A 26587-nucleotide genomic window follows, 5' to 3' on the forward strand; every position below is an offset into this window, starting at 1 on the left:
GTGTTTCGATAAAGAAGTTAGCATTCAAGGGAGGGTGATAATTTCTTGTGTATTGAAAGAAATCTTGTCCTATTATATTTTAATCATTCAGACTTGATTTAGGCAGCATTTGTTGCCGATTACTGGCAAGAATTGGGAATTTAGCCCAATTTAATAACCCAACCTACCAACTTTGTCAGGGCATGGGTAAGGTGAAGAAAAAAAAGATCCTGATCAAAATGATCCCGTACAAAATGGTCCCGTACAGAATGGTCCCAGACAGAATTTCACACCAAAATTAATCTTGGAGGCTATGGTCGGATTAGGCCCTCTTTCCTACGTGTCGTGTGATTTTGTCCTGCATGTGGCTACTACCACCAGTAATAAACATTCATAGCAATGCCACAAACCACCCATTGGCCCTGTTAGCTCTCTCGTGATGCGCTCAACTGGTACGCGCGCTCGTGTTGCGAGCTTTAAAGGGATGCTGAACCGAAATCTGGATTCTACAAAACAAACGGCAAAAGCGTGCAATGGGATGCTACAAACACCAAAACATCACTCGTACAGCGATATCTCGAACGGGTGACCATTTTTAAAAAAAAAAAAAAAAGGAGGCGCATTTGACAGAAATGTTCACATCATGTTGCTCCAAGAAGGAGAGGGAACAGCCTCGCGTCTTCACCGCCTTGAGGGTGCGAAGCAAACGGGAGGAAACGAGATATCTCTACGTCATGCGTCTCGTCGGCCTGGTTCAATTTCGACCTCTTTTTCCAAAAATACGGCTGTCCATTCGAGATATCTCCTTACACGTACAAGATGACGAATGCCATGATGTCACACTTTGATGCTGCGAATCAACCAGCCGGAGCTGTTGATGCTGGGCATCAACCGCTCCGGTTGGTTGATGTGCTGGTTGGCTGATTGCCGATATTGTCTAAATGTTCAGACAAGGTCGTCGATGTTAGAAACTAAGAGTCATTAGAAAACTTTGCAAAATAGTAGGATTTTCGATTGCAGCTACTTTGATGAGACAGAACCAGGATCTAGTACTGATAAGATCACTCTATTATCATGTCTGTCACATGCCTTCGTTTCGTAGCTGCAGAGTACCATGGCACTTGCACTGCCGCTTGCGTCAACCTTCACCGCCTCTCACCAGAGTGCGCGCGTCGAGCTTCACCACTTCGCATCGGAGTGCGAGGAGCAACGGCTGACCTGGGGGTGCGCCTGACTTAGTGCGATCGGCATGCAAATTATGGTCGGCATTTTTACAGGTCGACCTTCTTTGTCCTAATTGTGAGTTAATCTCTAACTAAAAAAATGAAAAAAAAAATTAGCAGAGAAAGGGAGAGAAGAAATTACGGGTCTATATATGTTTGAATAAACATGGTTGTCACTGTATTTCCCGTGCAGCTGTCGATCGAAAGAGCAGCGAACTTTGACGTAACTCGAGTTCCTACGCCGCTAAAGAGGAGTGTTACCTTTAAGGCGGGACACTACCTGGGCATGTCTACTCACTCTATCGGCGTGAAATTCGCAGGTGGTGTTTGTAGCCAAATAGAAGGAGGGCATGCAAAGTTTCAGCCCTGTGAACCAATTTTATGAGGTTCTATACCCACAGAACGAACTAAAGCATAGCTTTGCATGGAATCTGCTCAGTGAATCTATCGTTGAGAAATGGTGTTGATCACCACATATTTTTCTGGTGTAATGCATACTGGAATACTTGTTGCCGATTACTCTGAAGAAAAACTTAAACAAATATGCAATTTAAAAAAAGAAGTGAATCTTTTTTTTTGCATTTGCCAAGTTTTGCAAATTACATTTTGCACAATAAAGGAACATGAAAATGCAAAATCTAAGTTCATAGTAACCGGCTCTGTAAAATTGCGGCATATAATCTGCAAATATTAAGTTTCTCGTTAGTTTCATACTGAAACGAGTTTTATAAAGGTGGGATCTTCTGCCTAAAAGCTGAACTGAGAAACATGCGTTTAAATTTCAAGTCCACTTTTTTTACTTCGGCTTCTTTCCTCAAAAGAATTATCTCTGGTTTCTTCATGTGACCTAGAACTCTCCAGCTCCATATGTTGGTCCTTCTTCTTCGATTCTCTTCTGCTCATTTGCGATGGCTTCGAGCCTGCGACATTTCTGGGCAGTCTTGAAGGTGTCCATTGCCTTCACCTTGGCCTTCAGGACCTTCTGCTGGGTTGCTTTCCTGGGGTGCTCCTCGTGGTGGCTTCCGGGGCAGATGCCCATCTTCTTGAGGATCCTCTCAAAGCCCTTAGGCCCCAAGTTGTATTCAAAAACAGCCATGGCCAGAGCAGTTTCCACTGTCCTCAGCGGTGCGAATTCCGTTGCGGGGCATCTTTTCCAGATGAGCGTGTTGAATGACTCATTCGCGTCCTGAGTCTTCATTCTACAGCACCTTTGAAGCAGGCTCCGATTGGACAGCCGGTTGTAGATGGGGACCAGCTCCTTTGCAATGTCCCTCGTGAAGGCTCGGAGATGGGGGCGTGGCACAGAGGGTTTCCCAGCAGCAACCAGCACGTTGTGGCGGTTCTAGTTGCACCACGAGTCTTCTCCGCTAGGGCAAGTGACATGCCGCGGTGCTTCATCAGTAGAGTATGAGTGCGAGAGACTTGCGTGCACACCTTTCTGCATCTTGGTGACGTCAGGAGCGTCGCCTTTCAGAGCAGTTGCATAATAGTTTGTTAGCTTTCTCATCATGACGTTAGTCAACTTCCCCTTCCTTCCAAGGCCTTTTTTGCTTTTCAACTTTTCCATGCTACTGTGTATCCTCTTGGCCACGTGGTTGACACAGTCTTCCTTCAGGATGTCCTTGTCACAGACGCCAAGACCAGCAACGTGCGTGTATGCCTTGCTGTCACCATCACTTAGCATGGTGACATGCTGCAGCTTGTGGAGCTCCAAAGATCTGCTGAAGATAACTCCTGCAGCCGCAAACTCCATAGCGTTTGACAATCCTCTGAAGTTCTTTTGACAAACATCTTTACGAGACTCCATCCAGGCCTGGTAGCCTTCTGCGTCCTCCTTTGGGCCCAGGTTGCCGTGACAGTATTTGCTGCGAACGGAGAAGTCAAGCACCAAACCGATTGTCACTTCATTGACTGTGCCAACCCCGAAGTTAGACGTGTGGCCACGCTTCTTCCAGGTACCGTCATAACTGACGCAGACGTCGAGCAAGTCATCTGCGTTGTTGACACGGTCTTCTCCATCCTCGGACACCTGAGCTCCTTTCACTGCGGCCGCTGCCTCCTGCATCTTGTCGCGCGCTGCTGCCATGGACGCTTCGTGCACCTTCTCTGCAGTGTTCTGATATGTTTTTAAATGCATCGCCAATGGAGCATTCATGCCCCCGAAAAGGTTCTTCAGGTTTGTGAAGCTGATGCTACAGTCCTTTCCGACGACACAAAGGCGTGCGGGAAGCTCGCTCTGCTGGGTCTCTCCGACGGCTGCCGACTGGGGAGTCGTCACTATGTCCCCCCAAGCTCCGCACATGACAAAAAAACTCAAGATTGGCTCCAACGCCACTTTCATTCTAGTCCAGTTCATTTCCATAACAATTGACAGCAAGGCGCCCACCAGTGTTTTCACGGCAGACACATCCACGAAATGATACCCGTAGAGCGCCACATAGCGAACGTCGTCAGCTGGCTTTGGCAATTCGGCAGGTCGGTCCAAAAGCGTGATCTTCCGCTCAAAGGTTGTCAACTCATCTGCTTCCTTAGACGCTGAACCACTTTTGGGATGCGGCGGAGAAGAAAAGGCCTCCGGAGACAGTGACGGGCGCAACGGTTCGGGCGACGTCGCCAATGGGGCCGCGTCAGGAGCTGTAGAACGCCAGCCACCCGCTGTGCCTCTCGATTTTGTGAAACGAGAACGCTTACCGAAGCTTCCGCACCTTAGGCTTTACTCGGCGTCATTTTTGGAACGAGAAAAAAGATAAGATTGAAGCGAGATGTAGCGGATTCGACGATAAAACGTGGCTTGAAGCAGGAACCGCCTCAAAAGATAACACGTGATGGCTAAAAACCAATCGTGGCTCTAGTTTCGGTTCTTCGAGCAATAGGAAGACGAGTTCTGTCAATTTCCCTATTTTTGCGATGGGGTTCTTCCGGTGCACGCATACCCTCGACCCGTGTTTACTGTTTTACTAAAATGTCCGAGAAACGACCTTTCCAACGAGGGTATGAATGCCACGCTAGGCTTCACGGGCGCAATGCGGTACCGTACTGAAGATCGGAAAAATAATGCTTTCCTTACGTCTTTTGCGAGCGTCTCGCACCTTAGAGCACCACGGAGGCATTGAAAATGTTTATTTTTTCGGTAATTACGGCGCAAAAGTTTACCAAATTTTGCCACATTGCTCATTAATAGTTAGAGGTGCCAAAAGTGCAGCATTTAAAAAACTCATTTTTTTCCGAAAATTGGGCATGTTAGCACAAGTGTAGACTTTTATCATATTTTCGGGTGGTGGTTTTTGCAGTCTATGATAGTAGTCTTGAGTTTGGTAAATGCGTTAAACTTGCGGGATGCATTTTTATTGGTAGATGTGTTAGCTGATATACTGATTCTTGCTGGCATTTTAGAGAAAATATATTTCTAGGCTAAACAAACTAATGAGTGTAAAATTGGGAGGGGGAGAGGATTTATCCCAGTTTTAAGTGTTGCAATATGATTCTCTTTCTAACCATTTTTTAAGACCCATTTTAAATGAAACGTACTCTGACTAGAGCTTTACTTAAGAAGGCTGTGTTCCTTTTATGCCCTCTCTATTATCGCAAACGAAAATAAGTAATATCAAAAAGTATCAAAGAGGAACCCTCAATCACTATCATAAATGAGCTCATTTAGAGATGCAATCCCTTTTTCATTCTCAAGTGACGTCCTAACAGATGTTGGCGCCTGCTCCAAAAGCATCAGTGGCTGCTCCAAACCGATATTTTGCCTGCTACAAAACATGCTACAAAAGGTCGAATGTCGCTTGCATCACTGTCCCGGTGAATGAATATAACTGTTTGATGCAGAGCTTCCCAGGAAGCTAACCCAATGGTGATTTTTGAAATTCTGCTTCAGTATCCCTTTATAAAGTTTTTCCAAAGTCTTCCTAGCATCTTGGGGTGCTCCCCTTAACCACAATCTTTTCAGCAGCTCTCAAGTTCGATGTGGTTGGTTCTGATGGGAGACAGTTCTGTGCAGTATTTTTGACAGTGTTGGAGAAAAGACTTGTTTATAGTTGCGAGAAATTCCAAGTGTACTGAAAATGCCCTACTAAGGTGGTAAGTGCTGTGTGCCCATCATTCATGAAGGCTTCTTGTTTGAATTTCTTTTAAGGCTTCCAGTGGTTTAGAGCCCCAAATTGTTGGTGTCTACTTGAGTAGGCATTGCACTTTGTTGTCCTCCGAAGGCATTACTTGGAATAAGTGTTGCAGTCAACAGAGCTCTTGAGGGTGGCGACTTAAGTACATAGCTGCGATGCTGGAAATGAGGTCACAAGGTTGTTTCCTTCTGGGCAACTTCTTAGGGCCGCAATTTCAAGACATTGCGGCCCTAAGACGCTTCGTCTTAGGGCCGCTTCGTCTTAGGGCCACAATGTCTTAGGGCCGCAATGTCTTAGGGCCGCAATGTCTTAGGGCCGCAATGTCCTAGGGCCGCAATGTCCTAGGGCCGCAATGTCCTAGGGCCGCAATGTCTTAGGGCCGCAATGTCTTAGGGCCGCAATGTCTTAGGGCCGCAATGTCTTAGGGCCGCAATGTCTTAGGGCCGTTTTAGGGCCGCAGTCAACTTGATAATGAGTGGCTAAAAGTGGAACACTGGCACCCCAAAAAGGCTACCGTAAAGTACCGGGGGAGCGCCCAGCCCACTTTCACCGAAAACGGGGGTAATGCAGACATGGGCGCTTAACGTATCATTTGCAGTATTCCCAAGTTTTGGAAATGTTAATAGTGGGCACTTGGACCAGGTGGGTGCTTTTGCGGTATTTTACGGTAGCTTATTTTTTTGTGCTAAGCACTAGGTTATGGTATCTAAACACGACCCCAACTTTTTCTTTTTTGCTGCATAGTTGCATATTTGTTTAGAAAAATGGAACAGTCAGACCGAAACATCAGGGGCCCGAAACTCCTCAAACACAAAGGTGGAGCCGAAAGATTGCGGAGCGCGGTGTTTGGACGCTTGCGACAAAAGGGCAAACTCATCCTCGTGACAGTCTAGTCGGTGCGCTCCGTGAACTTCGGCCGTAACTTTGTGTTTGACGAGTTTAGAGCCCCAGAAGACAAGTACAGGGCACTGTGATGCCAGAGTTTTCGGGATTAATCTATGTATTTTTGGTGTTTTAATAGTCATAAATATTACATTTCTTAGGCTCTATTACTTAAAGAGACAATGAAGACAATTTTATTTAATTTTTTATAATGGTGTTTTTATGCTTCTTGGGAACATAACATGCTGCCCAATTTTTCGTAGACATTTGTGACGCATATTTCTGTGTTTACGAAAGAAGTAAAGAAACCAAAACCGAACAATCTCCATTCTCGTTTCTGGGCCTCCGAAATTGGAGGTGACGTAGGTAGTGACGTCAAGTGTGAATACTCGGTATCGATAGTATTTAGGAGATCGAGACTCTGGTTACCGCGTTGGGTTATAGCAGCGCAGTGGCGCGGTTGTTTCGTCGAATCTGTCAACATGGAAGGCAATGCCGCTCTCGCGAGCGAGTTTGAGCTTCCGTTCAGTGACCCAACACAAACGGAATGGGATTATGTGTGTGGCGGCCTCACCCGAGGGAGACTGCCCAGTCAGTAACGAGCGGACCGCACGCCGAAGTGCCCATAGTTGCTCGTTGGCCATTTCGCGTCCAGCGTAGCAAAGAAAAAAACAATTATGCTGCTTTATTTAGGGTTTAGTAATCATTTCCGGTCCGATTTATACTTTTCATGGTTATTCAAGCGAAAATTGGAACAAAATCGTGAACCAAAACGTGACCGAGGGCATGTCTTTCGTTTCGACCAATCGCTGACGCGTCTCTTGTGAAGTCGTGCTTCTTGGCCCCGCATCGGTCACGTGAGCTCCACTTCTCCTGGCTTTTCCCGCAACTCTCGGGCGTCGCCCCAGTCGATCCCGGTACGATTATTACCGCTACTGTTTAATTGATTTGCGCGGCACACAAGCGCCGGTTTCAGCTCTAATTTGGGCAATGTGGCCTGAGACGTGCCTGGAGCCCAGTTCAATCGCCAAAAGGATGTCCTAAATCGCCTTCATTGTCCCTTTAAGAATATGTGCCTTATGTGGCCTACAACTCAGAAAATATTTTGCGCTCTGTCGTCGTCGTGCCTTATCATTAAAAAGAGTGAGAGCAGATTCACTGTCACTCAGAAAAAACTAAGAAATTTTGAACCAGAAATTGTTTTTTCTTATATTTGGGCCCTGATAGGTCGTAATCGCCAAAAAGATGTCCGAAATTGCCTTCATTGTCCCTTTAAGAAGGAGCGGTACCTCTATTTATTCGTCCGTTTCAGCCACCAGATGTTGCGCGGCTCGCGACGTGGTTGAATGCACAACTTCTAGATGGCGCCAGTATCAAAGTGTGAAAAGGCCCACGTTATCCGCTGCGTGAAATAGATCCTGAAATGTGTCGTGTTCTCCCGGCGGAAGAAGTTTCTTCCTCCTCCACGCGCGCTTGGTATGTCTGCGGTCAGTCAGCTCAGTGTGCGTAGCATCGGACGTCAGTGATAATACGCGCGGTGGCCAAGTCCGGCCTCTGCGCTGTGTGATGCAGTGGGTGGCGCTCGTTTCTGTTCGGAGGTAGGAATAAAAATGTCGGTCCCTTTTTTTACGACACTCGTTTCTATAGCTTGGTTTTTTTGTTTGTTTGTTTTTTATCTCAAGTGACCTACAGTACCGCCTCTTCGAAATTGTCCTTTGCGGCGAGCGATTGAGAGTCAGGTTAGCATTTTATTTTGGTCAGCACTGCATGTTCAATGAAGACCTCTAGCAGCGATGTAAATATGTATTGCTCCCCAAAGTGTGTCCAAGGTGCGCAGTGACAATGGACCTTTTTCTAGAAGCTTTTGCGCATGTGTACACTCCCGCTGTCGCCATTTTCGCAAGACGCTGGGACGTGGTGCCCTGCAAAAATGGCGACCGCAACATTGTCAGCATTGATCTTCACGTGTGTTTAGTATATTTTGATGTTTCATTTATTTGTATACGTAGTATGGGGTAAAAAAAGCACTGAAAACTGATATAACGGCACGATGCCAATGTGTTTTGACGGGCGGAGGCATGTTGGGCAGCTCTTCTATTGTAGTTCGCAGGCAACTCCCCAGAGGGCGCTCGTTACTCGAAAAAGGTCCATTGGAAATAATATTGAAGGCGCGCGACCGTCGGTTGGTAAAATAGTGCGTTCGATTCACTTATTCAGTCTAATCATTTTTGCCAACGTCTTTTATCTATAGAAAGTACAGATAAGATGCAAGCGAGCTGGTGAACTTTCAACATTGGAAGAACCCGAGACGTAGGACAAAAAGAGAAGAAAAAAGGGGACAACAGAGACACAGGTCTGTGTTGTCCCCTTTTTTCTTTTCTTTTTGTCCTACGTCTCGGGTTCTACAATGTTGTCTTTTATCTGTTTCGACAAATCACATGGTCGACTCTTGATAGCTAGATTCGACGTACGGAGTGTCCGGGCTTTAAAAAAATTTGCTTCGTTTATGTGAATGAATAACTGTTTTCTCTTCTCTGTGCTCGGTGCTATGCAAAAATCGCTTAGATGTTATGGTAGCGTAGTGTGGCGGCGTTTTGCGCGCTGACTCGCCATTGCATTCGCTGTGCACAATATGTGTTCAGATGGAATGTTTCAAATCATATTTCCGATCGATATGATGGATTTACTTTGCTACAGTGTTAATTATGTTTTCCTGATTTAAACTGGTCCCTCCCTGATCTAAGCTAAGTTCAAATTCGCCGGTGCAGCCAGACTTAGCATCCTAACAGCCGTAATGCGCAGAAAGAAATTAGTACCATGAAAGAAAAACAAAAGGATACGAGACGGCTCGGTGTTATAGAAGTAATGAGTGTACGAATGATGCCATCGTACGCTTTTTTCTTGTTGAACACTCCGCATCGCTGGGAAACGCTCAAGGTACCAGTGAAGACAACGAGCTGGCGTGAAATTTCGGAAAACGAGCGTCACTTTCATTATGCGCTTTCATTTCGATATGGCGCAAATTGCGCGCGAAATAGTAACAGGTAATGCAACAAAATGTAGATGTTAGGTCTGGAACACCACCAGACTCAGCCGTGTTCGGAGCATCTCTCGCGAGTCAATACCTCAAAGGTATTGCGCGTCGAACTGTACGTGTGAGATATCCATTTCAGAGAAACCTTAATTTCGCAAAACTGTTGTGTGTTAGATTATGCATCGTGTTAATCAGCTATGACTATACCAAATCTCAATAGTTGCGCGCAGTGCTTGGAAGCCACGAGCGAAAAAATAAATGAGTTGATTTTGCAGGACAATCGCGACGTGGAGACCCATAAAATCGAGTCCCGATAAGAAGAGAGCTCCGCCTTCCCCTTCTCTTCAAGGGCTTGGGTTATGCTCTCAACCCTGCACCTTTGGTAACACTGCGCACACCTAAAATCGCCTCCTTCCCTGAAAAACATGGTGGCCCGCGAAAGCGAGCGACATGTCACGGGAACGAAGGAGAGGTGCTCCGGACTTCGAAAACGCTCCTGATCGCAAAAACCACAACGTTTTTTTTCTTTCTTTTTTTTTATCGAAACAGTTTCTTTTCTTTTCTTTTTGTTTTTCGTCCCCATCAGCGCAAACATTACCATAAACAAAACAAAAAAAATAATAGTGGGCATACAACGACAACGCACCCACTGGGATCCGAGTCAAGGCAAGAACAACTAACTACTAAAAGGAAAAAAAAAAAAATTGTGTTTTCGTACATAGACAGAACGCATCCATTCAGCGAAATGAATCCCGCGCTTGTTCTGACAGTCTCGTTGTGCGCCTGTCAAAAGCCACAAAGGAGGAAGACAATCAGCGCCTACACCAACTCCCTCTCCCTTAAAAAAAAAAAAAAAAAGAAAAGAATGGTTTTTTGTCGCCAAAGCAATGACCTTGGAAGGGTGTGCGATTGTAGCACGTTTGTCCCGCGTCAGTTCCCCTATCTCAAATGCCACGGTCCGTTTCTCCCAAATACCCCTCTTATCCTCCCGAGTATCAACTCTGCAGTGATTATGAATCGTTCCGATGCTTTTTAACGTTGCAAAACTGTTGGACGAATATTTGCACACAAGTATGCACTGTTTGTTCGCAGAACTATCTACTGCGCTAAAATTCAAAAGCGCTGTGTTAGGTTCGGGAACTTATGTAGGTTTAGCTCATTGTTGAAACATTCTTATTCGCTCAATGAACTCCCCAAAACTTGTAAATATTAGAATGAACTTTCCATAGAACGATAGTAGTTGTCGGGGTTCCAGGCGATTGGACAGGTCGCAATTATTGGTTCTAAAAAATTCCATTTCATAATCACAATCGTATCATCAAGGGTACGCCATTTCCTCATCACTTCTTCTACGAACAGAGTTGCTGTATTCGTAGCACACGTAGACGGAAATGGTTGCAACTGTGCCCAAATAATATCTTCTTTGGGCAGGTACTGCGCAGCTATTACACACAATGCCTCTAACATAAACATGCTGCTCCACATGTGTATTCACAAGATGCAATACATCGTTCTCCCAACTTCGTTGAAATGGGCATGAAAGCGCGTAACCGTCACTTGGTTGAAGTTCCACTTAGAGGTGAAGTGTTTACCGTAAGAAAATCGTTAAATATTTATTTTTTTCCGTTCCACTACAAAACTGGGTTCACCTCAAAAATATTTTTTTCCCATGCAGTCTCCACAGCGTTCTTAGGTCGGTACTTTTGTGTTAGAAAACATCACATAATGTGCGAGAAAAAACTATGATCGATGCTGCATAGCCTCTTTTTTGTGGACATTTAAAAAAAAGTAGTTGGCTTCCCTTCGCACTGCATGTTTTAGCATGGAAGTTCCTATTTAATTATGATGTCTTCACTTTCTTAAAAATATACAGTTATTTAAATTACCGAATTACAAAAACGTCGAAATTGCATAATTGCTTTTCGTTGGGACGCCATGACGACACTTGCGTTCGCTCGTGCTTTTCGCTAGCATTTCTACGATGAATCACCAGGACCGCGACAGGCAACAGCATGACACTGCGGCTTCTGTGACGTCATTTTTTGCCACTGCGGGACCACTTTTAATGTATGGGCGGGGTAGGACGCTAAACGCGCCAGTTGGAAACGCGCTCCAGGTGCCATAGAACTGCTCCTAAAAGTAGCTGTCACGTGCTTTGCTCTGCGACTGTGATTTCCTCACAGCAGCTCTAACTGAGGTTTGCCAAATTACGGTGAAACGCAGTATAGACAAAACAGACCGGAAACGAGCTGCCAGCATACGATAGTCAAACTCCAACAAAAAGGATTAGTTTCTCCCCAAGCTGGACGACATTTATCGGGCATCTTTAGAGCTGCGACGCCCAAAATCACGCATACTCAATAAGATTTTTTTTCTCGCGCGTTTGTGATTTTTACAACGCCCTGAAAGCAAAAAAAAAAAAAAAAAATATGTATGGTGAAGTCACTCCGAAGGGGTACCGATAACTGCGAGCCACGAACATGAAGGATTCGCTAACAGCCGTCAGTAGTGCGAACGGTAGATCGTCACGCAAACATACTCTCACAAACTGCAAATATTTATTTGGCTTGGCAACTAGAGTATACTAACGGCACGTGATTATTATTATTACAAGACACCATTTCTCGGTTCTTCGAGACCATTTCCCTAGTCTACAACGGCCGCGGCTGCATGCCCTCGCCCTCTGAGGCTGCGTGGGCGAGGGCAAAAAGCCATGCCCTCGATAGACCACAGAGCTACGTTGTGTCGTCTGCTGCTGTACCGCCAACAGAAGAGCGATAGCTCTGTGTTCCACATTTGCGTGTTGCGGTACGACTCTGTACGTCTGTCCTGGAGGAAGGTAAGAATATAGGCTAGTAAGAATATAGGCTAGCAAAAACAAACGGAAATATACTCCTTTCGACTGAAAGGTTTCCGAAATAGTGGCTAGACATTGGAAAAGCATATGTTACAAAACTTGGTTTGTGAAGTGACATTATTTTTTCGAGGAAGAAATCACCTGCTCACCACTGAGACGACGAAATCGTCACTATTTATTGCGTCAGGTGTATTTGCGCTCATGAAGAAAAATCTGAACACATCCTTCTCCCAACGGCCTATGTCGAATAACAAACACTTTTTAAACATGTATGCACAAATAACTCATTTATTGCTACACTTGTATGTGCACGTGAACTAAACGACGTCAAACCGCATTTGTGAATAGATCTTGATGTCTATACAAACTACAGTCGAACCTCGATATAACGAACTTCAATGTAACGAAATCCTCGATTTAACGAAGTATTTTATTTTTCATAATTTCTTGCCCATAGACCCCATGTATTTTTAGTCCCTATATAACGAAGTCTATTTTGCTGCTATTTCAATATAACGAAGCGCCATTGCCATAGAAGGCAATAAATAAATCAACTCTAAAAAACAACTTCGCAAAAAAATTGTGGTTAAAAAAAAAATTATGCGCAAACGCGAGCGCTTGATAGGTTACTTCACGGGGACAGGCCTTCCAACGTTCCTAGGCTGCCCGAGGATGCGGCGCCGGTAGCGCCGGCGAGGCACGCGGCAAAGCGGATTCCGCGAGGCTGGCCAGAAAATGCCGAGCAAAAAGTTAACACGGCATAACAGCATCACCACTGACATTCACTGATCATCATAGTCCACTGTACCGCGGGTAGCGCGGGAGCCAACTTCAGCAGGGGAGCGACGTGATGGCGCGACCGCGTGACCGCACGGGCAGTGCCATCTAGGAGAAGACCGAAAAGACCGATTATCGTCTTGCGAGCGTGATGTAAAGCAAAGGCGCAAGCACACTGTGGGCGATAGGGGGCAAGTAAACTGTGCGGTCAAGAGTGCTGTGTAGGTTGGAAACATTGGCACCGCCTAAACTAAACAGCTTTATTTTTTAACCGGGCGGTTCACTTACGTGCTTGCTGCCATAAGGAAACGTAAAGTTCTTTCTTTGGATGAGAAAGCAAACGTTTTGGACGCCATCCTGAAGAAACTGCCGAGATTACGAGCACTCGGGAAGTGCTCGACGCAATGGACGTACTAAGGAGGTACACGGCGTCGCATGGGCAGCAAGATGCCGTGCAAGCGCTCTGGGCGCTCGAACGCCGTATGACGCCGCCGACGCCGCTGCTACTGTCGGACAAGGCGCAAGCAAAACTCGCGGACTACTTTGCCCCTAAATAAATGTCATTTTCGGTGAGTTTTCATACCCGTAAAATGTTTCGGAATTTTTTTTTTTTTCGCATGCTAAAGCCAAATTTCGATTTAGCGAAATTTCAATGTAACGAAGTAAATTGCGAATTTTACCGACTTCGTTACATCGAGGTTCAACTGTACATCATACTTTTTTAGGGCTTCATTGAACGATAACTTCAACAATAGTTAATGGAACACGATAGCTCGTTCTCACCGAAAACCTCAACATGCGAAGCTTCTACAGACGGTCGCTTGTGAGTATTCTCAACGTGGGACTTCAGAAGCTTTCGCTTGCCATTGGCGACGTGCGCGACCGAAAGCGTCGCTGTGGTCGGCCTTGCACGATTGGCCGAACGCTGACCTGACGTCAAAAAAGGATTTATCATCGACGGAAATAAGAGGAATGAAAGAACTTTAATTTTGACGGTGTTGGCAGTGTTCCTTTGAGAGCGCAATCATTTCAAGCTTCCACCATGCTATTTACAAACACCATGGAACTTGTTGTTTACAAGGTAATGACGTCACAAGGGGGAACCGTAGGAGGGCGGCACTAAAACATCTCGCCGCTAATAGGGAGCTTGCTTTCGACAACAGCACTGCACGGGCCCGAAGCTTTCGCTTGCCATAGTTAGCTTGCTTTCGACTACAGCACTGCACAGGCCCGGGAAGCGCGGAGCGCGCTGCTGTGGGGAGAGGTTGAGTTACAAGATGATGTGTTACTTGATCACGTAAGATGGCGCGTCACGTGATCATGTAAGATGACATGTCACGTGATCACGGAAGGTGACGCGTCACGTAATCACGTAAGATGACGTCATTTCCTGTAACGAGATCACGTAAGATGACGTCATTACCTGTAACGAGATCACGTAAGATTACGTTTTCGTGTCAGGTTATTACGTAGGATTACATGATTTAGTGTTACGTGACACGAAGGGGGTAAGGAAGAACTAACGCTCACGCACAATCACGTGGCAACGTTTGTGTCACGGGATCACGTAAGATGACGTCAGTTCGTATCAGGTGATGACGTTTTCGTGTCACGATATCACGTAGGATTGCATGATTTCGTGTTACGTGACACGAAGGGGGTAAGGAAGAACTAACGCTCACGTATTTCCATCGGATGAATCCCCACTGATCGCTCCACTCCTTTTTTTTTTTCGTTTTTGGTTTGTTTTTGATTTTGCTTACGCGGTTGGGAGCGTTGAAGGCTGGTTCACGCATTTTCGTTTGACTGCGACTGCAACCACTTGCGCCGGCTTACAACCAGAGGTTGCTGTGGCTACAGTTGCGTTGAGCATAGAAATACCTATACTTGAAAGGCACAGGTCGTACTCGAGCGGAACTGAATGCAACTGTGTGAACCAGCCTATAGAGTTTGTTTTGCATTTTATTGTGGTGCAGCACTACACGCTGACTCAAGATTTCGGGCAGCGACGTAAACATGTGTTGGTCCCCAAAGTGTGTCCAAGTGGCACAGTGGCGTTTTATTGAGAAATCGTATTGAAGGGGTGCAAACGTTAGCTGGGAGATACCCGCGTTAGACTCACTTTCTATTCTAATCATTTTAGAAATGACTTATTTGTTTCAACACATGACATGGTGGACTCGTAAGCTTAGGTGGACTGAAACCTCAGACTGTACGGTCTTTAGATTACTTGCTTCGTGCAAATAATTAAATAACTGTTGTCTTTTTTTATTTGACGATGTAACAACCGTAATGTGAAAAGAAACGTGAACGAGGAAAGATTAGGATACGAGGTGCCACGATGTTAGGAAGTAATGAATATACGACGGATGCCATCATACATTTTTCACTTTTGGACGTTTTACAAGTTGAACGTCGCGTTTATATGCGGTTGAAAATAATATAACATAGATAAAGCTTCTCCATCTATTGAAGGAGCTTTTTCAGAACTGATGCTCCCACTTTGTTTGTGGTATTTGACGAGCTCAGTGGTTTTACAGAGCCGGGCGGGAGAGAAAACGAAGACTTTGCATTGATGGCTCTTACGAGCGTCGCGGTGGTCTACATCTAACCCCCCCCCCCATAGAGATCATAAAATAATATAGAGGAAAAGGCCCAGCATATTTTTATGCTTTGCAGTTGCCTCGAAATGGCAATACACGGAAGCAGACATCGTCGGTCCCGGTGAGACAAAATAGCAAGTTTTCTCTGTCATAAACGCAAAAGCTGGTAAAACGTCATTTGCAATGACAATATTTAGTGTCCTGTTGCTTTATTTCCGCAGAAACAACCGGTGAAAGTCATTGTATCAGAAACAACTCGCGCTGACGAACAGTTGAACAAAGGCAAAGCGTAGATGCAAAGCGAGCGCGCTTCGCCTCGTTCTGTATTTCGGAACCGACGATGTCAGTATCCGCATTGAATTCCCCACTCTCCGCTGCTGTCTGCCCCGCTGACCTCGAACTAGACGTGGTAACCGAAGTCACATTTTTCCCTCACTGCATGGCAGCCTTTCAAATGCATCACGGCTGGAGAACTGCGGTGGGTTGCTAACTCCACAGAACAAATCTATTTACTATATAAAAACATAAATCTCGGGACGCACTGCAATATCCTAAGTCATTACCCACCCAATTTTTGGGTCTCTGCTCTCAGCTAACGTTCAAAATCGAGAGTGAAGTCGCACCTATCGCCATAACAACCATAACGCGCAGAAAGAAATATGAACGAGGAAAGGATAAAATACGAGGTACCATGGTGTTGTGAAAGTAACGAATGTACAAATTATATTATGGAATATTTTTGTGTTGCCGCAAGAGAGCGGTTCCTTGTGCTTCGCTGCGGTTATTTGACGAGGTCGGCGGTCCTATGAGGCCACATATATAAAAGAGGTAGAAATTTTCTTACGACTCTTGTTACGAAAGAGGTTGGGTGTGTCACTCAAGTCTAAACAAAAACGTTCAAGAGTTCCTTCTTTTTTTTTTTCTCCCCGTTTTCAGAACAACTAGGCACGTGACCCCAAGGATTAATAGGCCACTTTACTAAGCGAAGCTATGGAATGTTGAGGGTGCTTCGTTTTCTGTTAGGCACACAGAAACTCCCCACTTTGAACTTCTTTGTGCTAATTTCGGGAAACCGATAATTCGCAGTGCGAACAAAAACGACTTATCGGGGTGCCCACAACATCGCTTTTGACCGCGTTGTAGATTATCATTTGCGTGGGCCAGAGTTTGAAAGGAATCGCGATCGTGGAGGCGTTTGCTGTGCGTCGCTGCAAACATAACATATGCACCACCTTCATGAGCGTATCTTGAAAAGAGGTTGATTTTCAACGCCCAGAACGTTTGGCCGCCGTTTCCTCTGTGTGACGTTACCAGTCAGCTTTGGAGATAGCGAGATTTAGCAGGCCGTTTTTCTCCTCCGTATCGGTATCCCCAAAGAACGCATCCCAACTGAGCATGCACGCCTCCAGTCTTTACTGCATAGTTCAAGGTCTCGTGGCGGATGACGCAGATCTAAACTGGCGCTTAGCGGGTTGCAGAAACGATCTGCTGAAATTCCCTATTCTCCTCACTCTATTCTTCCGAACTACCTTTCCCTTCCCGGCCCTTTCATTCTCCCTTCTTTCTTGCCCTCGTCCAGCTTGCCTTGCAAAAATATGTTTCGAAGTAAATAAATACTGTTGCAGTTCAGGGTTGCCTTCTGGCGCTTTGGCCTTTTAGCAACTTCATTATCCGGTGTTCAGCGTTTCGATGTTTGTTATTTTGATAATGCGAAGTTTTGAATTCAACAAATCGCCTCTATTCACCAAGAAAAAAAAAACGCATAATTTTCAGGACAAACTTTATTATTCCGAGTTGATAAACATCCGCCGGTGACGAAAATACTAAATAGGTTACAACCGAAAAACTCAGGCGATTCGAAATACTCTATTCGGCCTGGGTAAAACGAAAACACACCAGTCGGTGACTGTTCCCGCCCTAGCGACGGCTAGTTTCTTCGAAACGCCTCCTCTGTAGAAGTTTGTGGAACATTTTATCTCGTCAATCCTCTATCCTTCCAGTGCCTATTCATAGGTCGGTGTGGTTCTTGGAAGACAACGCCAACAACATTAGTGTCGCCCGGAACCACTGACCTTAGAAACGTGCCTCTTCGCTTGGGGAACTGAGATGCGTTGATTGTTATTTGTTTCTTTTGCTTACTACAGACCATTCAAAAACTCGCCTTCTGGGTGCCACCAACTTCGTCTACTGGGCTGTGAAGCACGTTCGAGCGTGTGTAATAGCTCTCTAGGCCAAAATATTGTACACTGATTATGCATTCACAGCTCAATGACTTAGGCATTTTTCGTCGGGATAGATGCTCCCACGAGAAGAGCGTATGAGATATGTGGATAGAACTGGAAATTTGAAATGTTCTTATCCAATCGCATTTTTCTTTCTCGGCTATCAACGCTTTTTAGCGTCATCACGAGACGTTCAACCATAATACACTGTTGTTTAAAAAAATAAGCACCGAAAAACATGCACCGATTTTTGCTCAAAAATAAACACCGGAAAAGCATACCCTAATCATTACCCATGTCACCTTTTTGGGAAATACTTGAATTTCCAGAAGAACAGCGAGTTATCACCCTCCCCTTGGAATACCCTGACTACGGAGCAGGCGACCCGTTTTTCCCCGCGTTAGATTGCGGTGACCACGAACCGTACGGAGGTCACAGGACGTCCATGAAAAATATAAAGGAGGCAAATAACGATCTACTCCGTGCACGCTTCATCCCCGATTTCCACGACCCCAAAACCGAAGGACTTTGTGTGAAAGATAACAATAAAATAAAACTTTGCTTAAAAAAAATAAATAAATAAAAGAAAGAAAAGTACAAACAAGCACAACGCATTGACGAGCCGCGAGGTTGTGGAACACCTCGCGGTCCGCTTGTTACAGGACTGTTGTCTTCGACCCATAGCTCCAAGGCGAATTTACCACGAGCGAAAACACGGAGACCTATCCACCGAGAACCAGGAAAGCGAGACACGCACACTGACGCCTCAACGTGCACAATGAAACAGGATACGGGCGCGGAACACGGCCGCAGAACACCTTACGGCGAGCCTCGCATGGTCTCGGCTTGAGGACCACCTTCGCTCCTCTCGCTAACAAAACCATCCGGGCTAGAACACGATGGCTCGATCTCACCAGGAACCTCAACGTGCGAAGCTTCCACACACTGTCGCTTACGAATATTCTCAATCAGGGACTTCTTTCGCTTGCCGTAGGAAGCCTGCTTTCGACCCATGACGCCAGAGGCAAAACGCAACACTTCCGAACGGCAAAAATTCAAACGCACCAAGCGCCGCAGCGTTGAACTGAACCGCGTTCGCTGTCGCTCGAACGAAAGATCGCGTATGAATAGAAAAAAATATGTGCACCGAACTACACAAACTACGGACAGAGACCGCCATCTAGCGGGAGAAGAACAAAATGCAAAACACACAAATTTTGTTTGTTTTCTTTTCCGAAAGAAACTCGTTTTCGGAAATATCGCTGTAGTTCCGAAACGGATTAACCTACACTAATTATTTTGATACCAATCGATTCCTTATTAAATTTTAGAGGCACTTGCACGAACACAACTGTTTTCTAAAAATTGGTAGATTATGTAAAACGTCATTAAACCCAAAAGTGTCAAAACTCCCGTTTTGAGTCGATTTCACGGTTTAAAAATATATATTTGTACTAAATACTGAGAGGTATGATCTGCGCCAATGAAACAATTAATGGCCAATTCGTCTGGGCCCGCATTGCACCGGTGCAGTGCGGTTCGTGGTACACGGAAGGCTAGAGGGGAGAGGGGAGCTTTCTTTTCTCCCCGCCAGTCTTTCATGTACTAAAGTGGAAAGAGTTTACTGCACTGGACGGGTGCGGTGCGGGCCCAGACGAATTGGCCATTTGTATTAATCTCTTTATCGTAAAAGTTTCAAGCAAATACAAAGAGCGGTTCTCATGTAGGAATTTTTAGAAAACGTCAAAAATCTACATGTATTCTTTATGGCGCTTGGAGGTGCTATGCCCTCTTAATTTAAGAATATGTGCCTTGTGTGGCCTAAAACTTAGAAAACATTTTGCGCTCTATGTCGTTGTCGTGTCTTATCATTAAAACGAGTGAGAGCAGATTCACTGTCACTCAGAAAAAACTAACAAATTTTGAACCAGAAATTGTTTTTTCTTATATTTGGGTCCTGATAGGTCGTGTTTCAGCATAAATTTCATAAAAATGCTTTGTTAGTGTCCCTTTCGTGTTAAGAGAGTTAGCAGAAGTCTGCGTGAAACATTGTCCTTGATTTCCACCGTTGCTTTCTCTTCTGCTTCCAGGGAGTTCGTGATGGGGACAGATATTCTGGATCAGCAAGTGAGCTGCCTCTGGCAAGGCAGCCACTTGTTGTCAGTCTCGCTGTCTGGTTTCATCAACTATCTGGACGTCAACAATCCAGAGAAGCCTCTCCGAGTCCTCAAGGTCTCTAACCTCCTCGAGTTTTTTTCATGCGGGAAAAATGGCGTTCGCATTTTGAACGACTGGCTATAGTTTTCGTTCCAAACGGTGCACTTGAGCAAGCGCTCGAAGAGAAGTGAACGGAGGGCGCGATGCGTCATGGGATATCCGGCGCAAACAAAAACAGAAAAGAGATTCCCCGCATTCGTGACGTAGCAAGGCTGGCGTGGTTATGAGCTTTGCCCTTGGCGGCGTTGTCAGCGTTGTGGTGGTGTCAATAGCGTCAGCGCGTTACAACCGAGCCGTTCAAAGTACCCGTGGGGTGACGAGCGTGTGGCTGGCCCAAGGAGCATGTAGCCTCCACAGCGCTGTAAGCTTAGGGCTGAACGGGGTGAGGAAAGCAACTTTTGTTCGAGTTTTGAGCGACGGGCTAATCTTCTAGGGGGAGAACGGCTGTTTCCAGTTGCACGAACGAGGGTCCGAGAAAGAGGGGAGTCCTTCCTTTCCGTCTTCTTGGACCGTTTGGTACAATGCGCGATTTGTGAGTTGAGCTAGGAGGAAAGCTAAGAAGGAAACTGTTGAAATTCCGAAGGGCGGCGCTGCTCCGAAGGAATCTGCTACGTCACGACTACGTGGCAAGTTCCCCAACGTTGCTAGATTACCTCCCAAATAGGCTCCGCATGCATCCACCAGGTACACATTGACAGATTGTTTATTTAGCTTTAAAATTAGTTTTCTTGTGCCTTTCATCGGAAGACTGGTGTTTTTGAGGTTAGGGGGCAACATGCAACACATTCAAGCTAGAAAATGAGCCCTGGAATTTCGTTTCCCTGCCCCTTTAACAATGCAAGACATAGGCCATATCAATATTTACGACAAAGGAGTAACGGCAGAACACGTGGTGATGGCCTGCTGTTCTAGTGGTCCGAAGACAGTCTGAAGTCTGACAACACGTCTGCAGTAACTGTGCACCATTCTTCGCAGCGCTTTATAACTATGTCCAACTTATTATAAGGTGCGACCTATGTAGTACCAAGTTTTTTTTGTGGAAACTGCTTTTTATAGGGGGTGTGAATTAAACAATGCTGTATAGATCGAAAAATATGGTACTAGTTGCAATAGCCTCAGATTTGTGAGCTAATCGTGCTACAGCAAGGAAGTGCAGAGTGCCTTTATAACAAAGTTTGCGGGACTGGCGAAATTTTTCATAGTACAGGTAACTTAGTTCTAGTAGTTTAGCGCGAAAAATCTATCGCGCGAAACCGAATTTGTGCTATCGCATATTGATGTACCTGTACGACTTTTGATGGGATTTAGGAAACAGTATAGCGCCAAATATAGTATGAGCGACATAAGAAACGAGGTTTCGTATGTTGACAATGGAGTTATCAAAAGGGGGAACGGCGGATGAGTTTACTAGTGCATCGCTGCTTGGAGCACGTGGGGCACTGCAGAATCGAGGCATCTTGGGCTCGCTAAACACTTCTTTTTTTTTCTTTTTTTTTTTTCCCTGAGTGAAAATTGTATTTGCATGCATTTGTGTACTCGCCACTGCTTGGGAGGCAATTTAAAGACCCCAGGCCAGCGGTCGTATCGCCAGTACTGCCACCGGCAAAGTCTACAGCCAAGGCACCGAGCGCTCCTTGCTGCAGAGTGATTTGCCACTGTCCAAACTTTCATACAACAAACTTGACAGACTTGTCATAATATGAATCGCAATAATCACTAAAGCACCGACATGGACCCCCAATCACGCAGCGAAGATGCGTTCGTCGACAGTGTAAATTTGTGCTTTTCTGAAGCAGGCGGCGGCTTCTGCTCCCACATGTAATTCCGAGGGGGCTCTCGAAACGGGTTGTTTTGCTGTCGTAGGAGTGGGTGCGGTAGCACTGGCAGCCCTACCTTGGCTACAATGGACCGTAGTGGCACGGCAGAATCGGCCGCGCACTCGACACACGACAGCTGCAGCGCGCGAACCAGCGAGGATGGGGAGAGGCGCACAAACGAGTCGACTGAGCCCTTTCTCACATCTGTCTGGCACAAACAGGGGGGTCTGTTTTTCTGTGCGGCTCCACTGATTTCGCCGAGATTTTGGCATTGCGGGTAGAGTCGCAGATCACGTTTCCTAGACCGCAAATTCTCGCTCCAGGGTGGAACAATTTGGGACTCGGATCGAACAAGATTGGGAATCTTGAATCCTGACTTGGATGGCGCGTTGGACGAACAAATGCCAAGACAGCATAAAGAGTTGCATCTGCCCATGAAAATACTTTTTTAATATACTATACTTGGGATTCAGTGTTTCCAGATAAGTCCGAAAAATTTGGAAAACACCCGCCGGTAAAATTTTTGGTAATTCAGATTTATCCGATAAACACCAAATTTTAATGTTACAATAAAAAAAAATGGATGGTAATATACAACTAAGTTTGGTCAAAGCACAAGGTCAATAGTCACTAGAAAATGCCACCCCAGTGTCCTTTTCAAATCTCGGATGATTGACAAGGGACGTCTTACCGTTTAACTTTTCAAGGTTCATTCAGGACAAGTCATTGTACTTCTGGGTCAGAATAAAAACCACTGTTCCGGTTTCTAATTTGGACCATATTATTTGGGCTTGTTAGAGAAAGGACGGGTTGTGTTTTTGTAACAGTGAAAGCTATGAACCATAGAGATTTCATAGAAGGGGAAAAAGGGGGGGGGGGGGGAGTTAAGCTTTTATAATGTTTCCAATTCCACTCCGTGCAGCTGTGGGGTAGCATGATTGAATAGGATAAGTTCAAAAACAAACTTTCCAACTGATGAAGAGTACTTCCAAAAGCTTAGTAATTTTAAGGTATCAACGTTCATTGAAGCAACACTTGTATGGAAGTTTTGTCATGGGACAGATTAATGGCAAAGCTACCAATGCCAAATCCAGCTGAAGAAATATTATTTAATACATGCTTTTTTTTTTAAAATCTAGAACATGTTTACACCTGTATATCTTATTTTTGAAAAATATAAAAAAACTGCAAAATTAAATTTTGAATTTCGGAGAATTGGGTATCTAACAGAAATAAACTCTGAATATTCGGCAAAAAATAAACAAAAAAGAAACCAAAGCGTCAAAAAAAAAAAAAAAAAAACTAGGGAGACTGAGTGGTGCGCACTCAATCAATGGTGTGAGCACCACTAAAGTAAACGAAAGTATGCACGAGCGCGCGCAGCCTGCAGCGTTGTTTTGGCTTGGTCAAAATAATTTGTTAGTGTGCAACCTTGTGTCTAGATGGCATTACATGACTGCGTTGCAGCGTACAGGCTTTCTACACTGCAACACAGTCACTTAGTGCCATCTAGACACAAGGTTGCACACTAAAAAATTATTTGAACCCCAAACCGAGAAAGTGCAGCATGGAGGAGCACGGCGGCAGTGTCAACCGTCGTCGCTAATCATAGACGTGCATAGAGAACAGAAATGCTGCTGCTGCAGTATTTATGTTCTCTATGCGCGTCACTTGAGAACGACAATTTACGTAAAATCTATTACTTTTGATCTAGAAAATTCATAACACCGGCCATGTTTGCTTTGTGAGGCTGTGCAACTGCTTCATTAAACAGAAATATTTGTTAAACAGGAATTCGTTTTAGTGGTCAAGGAAGCACCTTAAACACATAGGAGATTGGCCGGGACTTTATTTTTGCTTGGTTAAACGGGCATTTCCGTAGTAGAGGAGTTTGTTATAAAGGCGTTTGACTGTACAATGTACAAGTCTCTTGCTCTACGAGCCAGTTTTCTAATGAATAAGACACAATTGGTAAAGTACAGACTAGTATATTGTGCTAGTTTTCAATTAACTAATGCGCCACAGTTTTGAATTGAAAGTGACAACTGTTGATGTCAGTTTTTTCTGTCTCTTTTGCAGGGACATCACAAATCAATCACTGCCCTGGCTGTGAGCCCCAATCGGGAAACAGTGTACACTGGCAGCCACGACGGTTACATCAATATCCTTTCACCCGGCCAGTGCCAGTGAATGCATATGTTTGAGATTGCGCGGAGCGTTGCTTTTCCTTATCGCCTCGTGTAAGCTTCTGGGACGCCGCGTCGGGAGACCAAGATCGTGTGGCCGGTGTCACCCACACCAATCAGGTGCAAGACATGTGCACCGGGACAGACTCGGTGTACACGTGTGGTCTGGACGACACTGTTCGCTCCATCGACCTGCTCTCCAACCAGTACTCGTGAGTGTTTTTCCGCTAGACTGCGTAGTGTACTAGATAGTTGCCGCTGGTATTCGTTCCTGCCAGCCCATTTCTAACGTATATTCCTAGACTTTCTCAGACTGGGTACCTGCGTGTGCCCTAGAGAACCTCAGGTGTACTCTTTAGCACCCTTAAATAAATTTGTTTTCCAAATTGAATTTAAGCATAGCTGAATGTCGCTCAAGTTGCCTAAAATCTAAGTTTAAACCTCGTGTAGGTAGGACTGTTTCAACCGCTCGTGGAATAAAATGTTGAAGCAGGGTCTCCCTAGGACCATAGAAATGGGAGAAATGTAGGCACAACTGTTCTGCTGCCTGGGACTTTAGACGGGTGCGTAGGCTAAGATCGCACGTATCTAGGCGACCCTCGATTGATGTCTGTAGGGAACGAGAGCTCGTAAAGAAGTCAATTGGTTTCCGATTTTTGCGATCGTAAATGGGTGGTCGGTATTTCTATGAAAATGGTGGGTGCGGCTCCGAGGTTGAGGAAACGGGCAGACGTGCTGAGGTTCGCGCAAGAGTGCACTTCATTGATGTAAACAACCCAAGCCATGATCAACTACTAGCATTGTTTTTATTCCCAGGAATTATGACTTTTGTTTGCATCCCGCACGCTTTTTTGTTTGCTTCCCAGGAGTTTGAGCATCAAGATGGACTCGCAGCCGAGGGGCATGGCAACTGCTGATGGAAATTTGGTCGTCGTGGCTGGCATAAATGACGTGAGTCTTTCATTAATAACCTAAATGAGGCTGGCTGTGGAGTTTAACCTAACCATAATCTTGACTCTTGAATCAATGATTTGGTTTCGTTGTAGTGCTAGTCTACTGCCTTTATGAAAAGAGGCATTAGATGTGTTTGTGAATGCAAAGGGACTAAGACCACTTATAACGTAACCGCTTATAGTGCAGGACCGGGTACAACGCGGCTTTTTTAAACCACCGGCTCGCCTCCCATAGAACTCCATGTATTCACATACCGCTTAAAATGCAGGCGCGAAAAGGGAAATACCGGTTATAGTGCGGTTTCTGGAACAGCCCGCCGGCCCCGCTGACTGACCGGCGCAGCGAGCATGCTTCCCTGTGCGACTCTAGATAACGGCGCCAACTGCGCTAGCCGCACGCGGCACTCGCGGGTGCAAGGCTGGCAAGGAGGTTGCTCGAAGAAGCAAAGAGAGCGGCGAAGACGAATGACTGCGCGCGAGTTACAACGCAGCGAGGTAGCGAGGTGCGACCGACACACGCACGCGCGTGCTCAACTCCGAAAGCCTTCCATCGAGCCACTCCCAAGCCTTTCACCCTTTCGATTTCACCCTCTCGCTGTAGTGACGCAACACCAACCTCCTTTCTTGCACCGCGCGCGCGCGCCGAACGGAGGCTGGGTGGGCTGGGTAGCTGGATGGTTTCAGTTTCGCTTCTTGCAGAGTGCAGACTTGCACCACGTCGTCTGCTTGGACCGCGTGTGGATCGCCTCAAGCATATCGTGCGGAAATCGACCGTCCATCCCGATCTCTCCGTCTCCCAAGCCCAGGATGGCCAAGAAACAAGCCCTGTCTCTCGAAACTAAACAGAGCATCGTCAAAGATGTCGAAAGTGGCATGAGAAAAGCTTCCGTCGCGGCCAAGTACAACGTCGCTGACACGACGGTTTCTGCTGTCTGGAAGAACCGGGAGCAGGTACGGAAGCAGCTACAGCAAGATTCTGCGTCGCTCTCAAGAAAGAGGATTCGCACGTCAAAGTATGAGGACGTCGACGAAGCCTTGTTTAGGTGGTTTCGCGAAGTGCGAGCCAAAAACGTCCCAGTGAGTGGCCCGATGCTACAAGCGAAAGCGAAGTCTTTTGGACATTTGTTCGAACACGAAGGCTTCAACCCCCTCAACGGATAGATCCAGCGGTTTAAAGATAGCCACGGGATCAGCTGCAAAGTTATCTCGGGCGAAAGTGGGGAAGTCGACGACGCCAGCATCCAGGCGTGGTTTCGCATTCATCTCGAGACGATGCTTTCCGCGTACACGGACAAAGACATCTATAATGCTGATGAAGCTGGGCTGTGCTACAACATGCTTCCCGATCGCACTCTTGCGATGAGAGGTGAACCCTGTTCCGGCCGCAAAGTCTCAAAGGAACGTGTCACGGTTTTGTTTTGTGCAAACATGGACGGCTCCGACAAGCGGCGCTTGTTTATCATCGGGAAATACAAACGACCCCGTTGCTTCAAGAAGCGAGAATGTCTGCCTGTGGTGTACACAGCAAATGGAAAGGCCTGGATGACCCAAGAGTTCTTTGCTAGTTGGCTGAAAAGTTTCGATGAGGCCATGGTCGCAGAAAAACGGCGTATCGTCCTTATTCTGGACAACTGCAGCGCTCACAATGTGCAGCCACAATTAAGCGCAGTCAGTTTGAAGTTCCTGCCGGCAAACACCACTGCTAAAAGCCAG

General features: G+C 45.8%; 1 protein-coding gene across 1 annotated transcript in view; it reads left to right on the forward strand.

Moving 5' to 3' along the window:
• LOC8037647 (actin-interacting protein 1) overlaps window positions 1-26587 on the forward strand; it is a 71871-nt gene that overhangs the window by 25332 nt on the left and 19952 nt on the right. The window contains exons 9-12 of the mRNA XM_002405429.4: window positions 19792-19933; window positions 23815-23896; window positions 23980-24133; window positions 24788-24872. Of these exons, the coding sequence (XP_002405473.3) occupies window positions 19792-19933; window positions 23815-23896; window positions 23980-24133; window positions 24788-24872 (463 nt within the window). The remainder of the gene's footprint in view (window positions 1-19791; window positions 19934-23814; window positions 23897-23979; window positions 24134-24787; window positions 24873-26587) is intronic.

This window comes from Ixodes scapularis, unplaced genomic scaffold, assembly GCF_016920785.2.
Source record: "Ixodes scapularis isolate PalLabHiFi unplaced genomic scaffold, ASM1692078v2 PGA_scaffold9__187_contigs__length_104089568, whole genome shotgun sequence".
NCBI lineage: Eukaryota > Metazoa > Arthropoda > Arachnida > Ixodida > Ixodidae > Ixodes > Ixodes scapularis.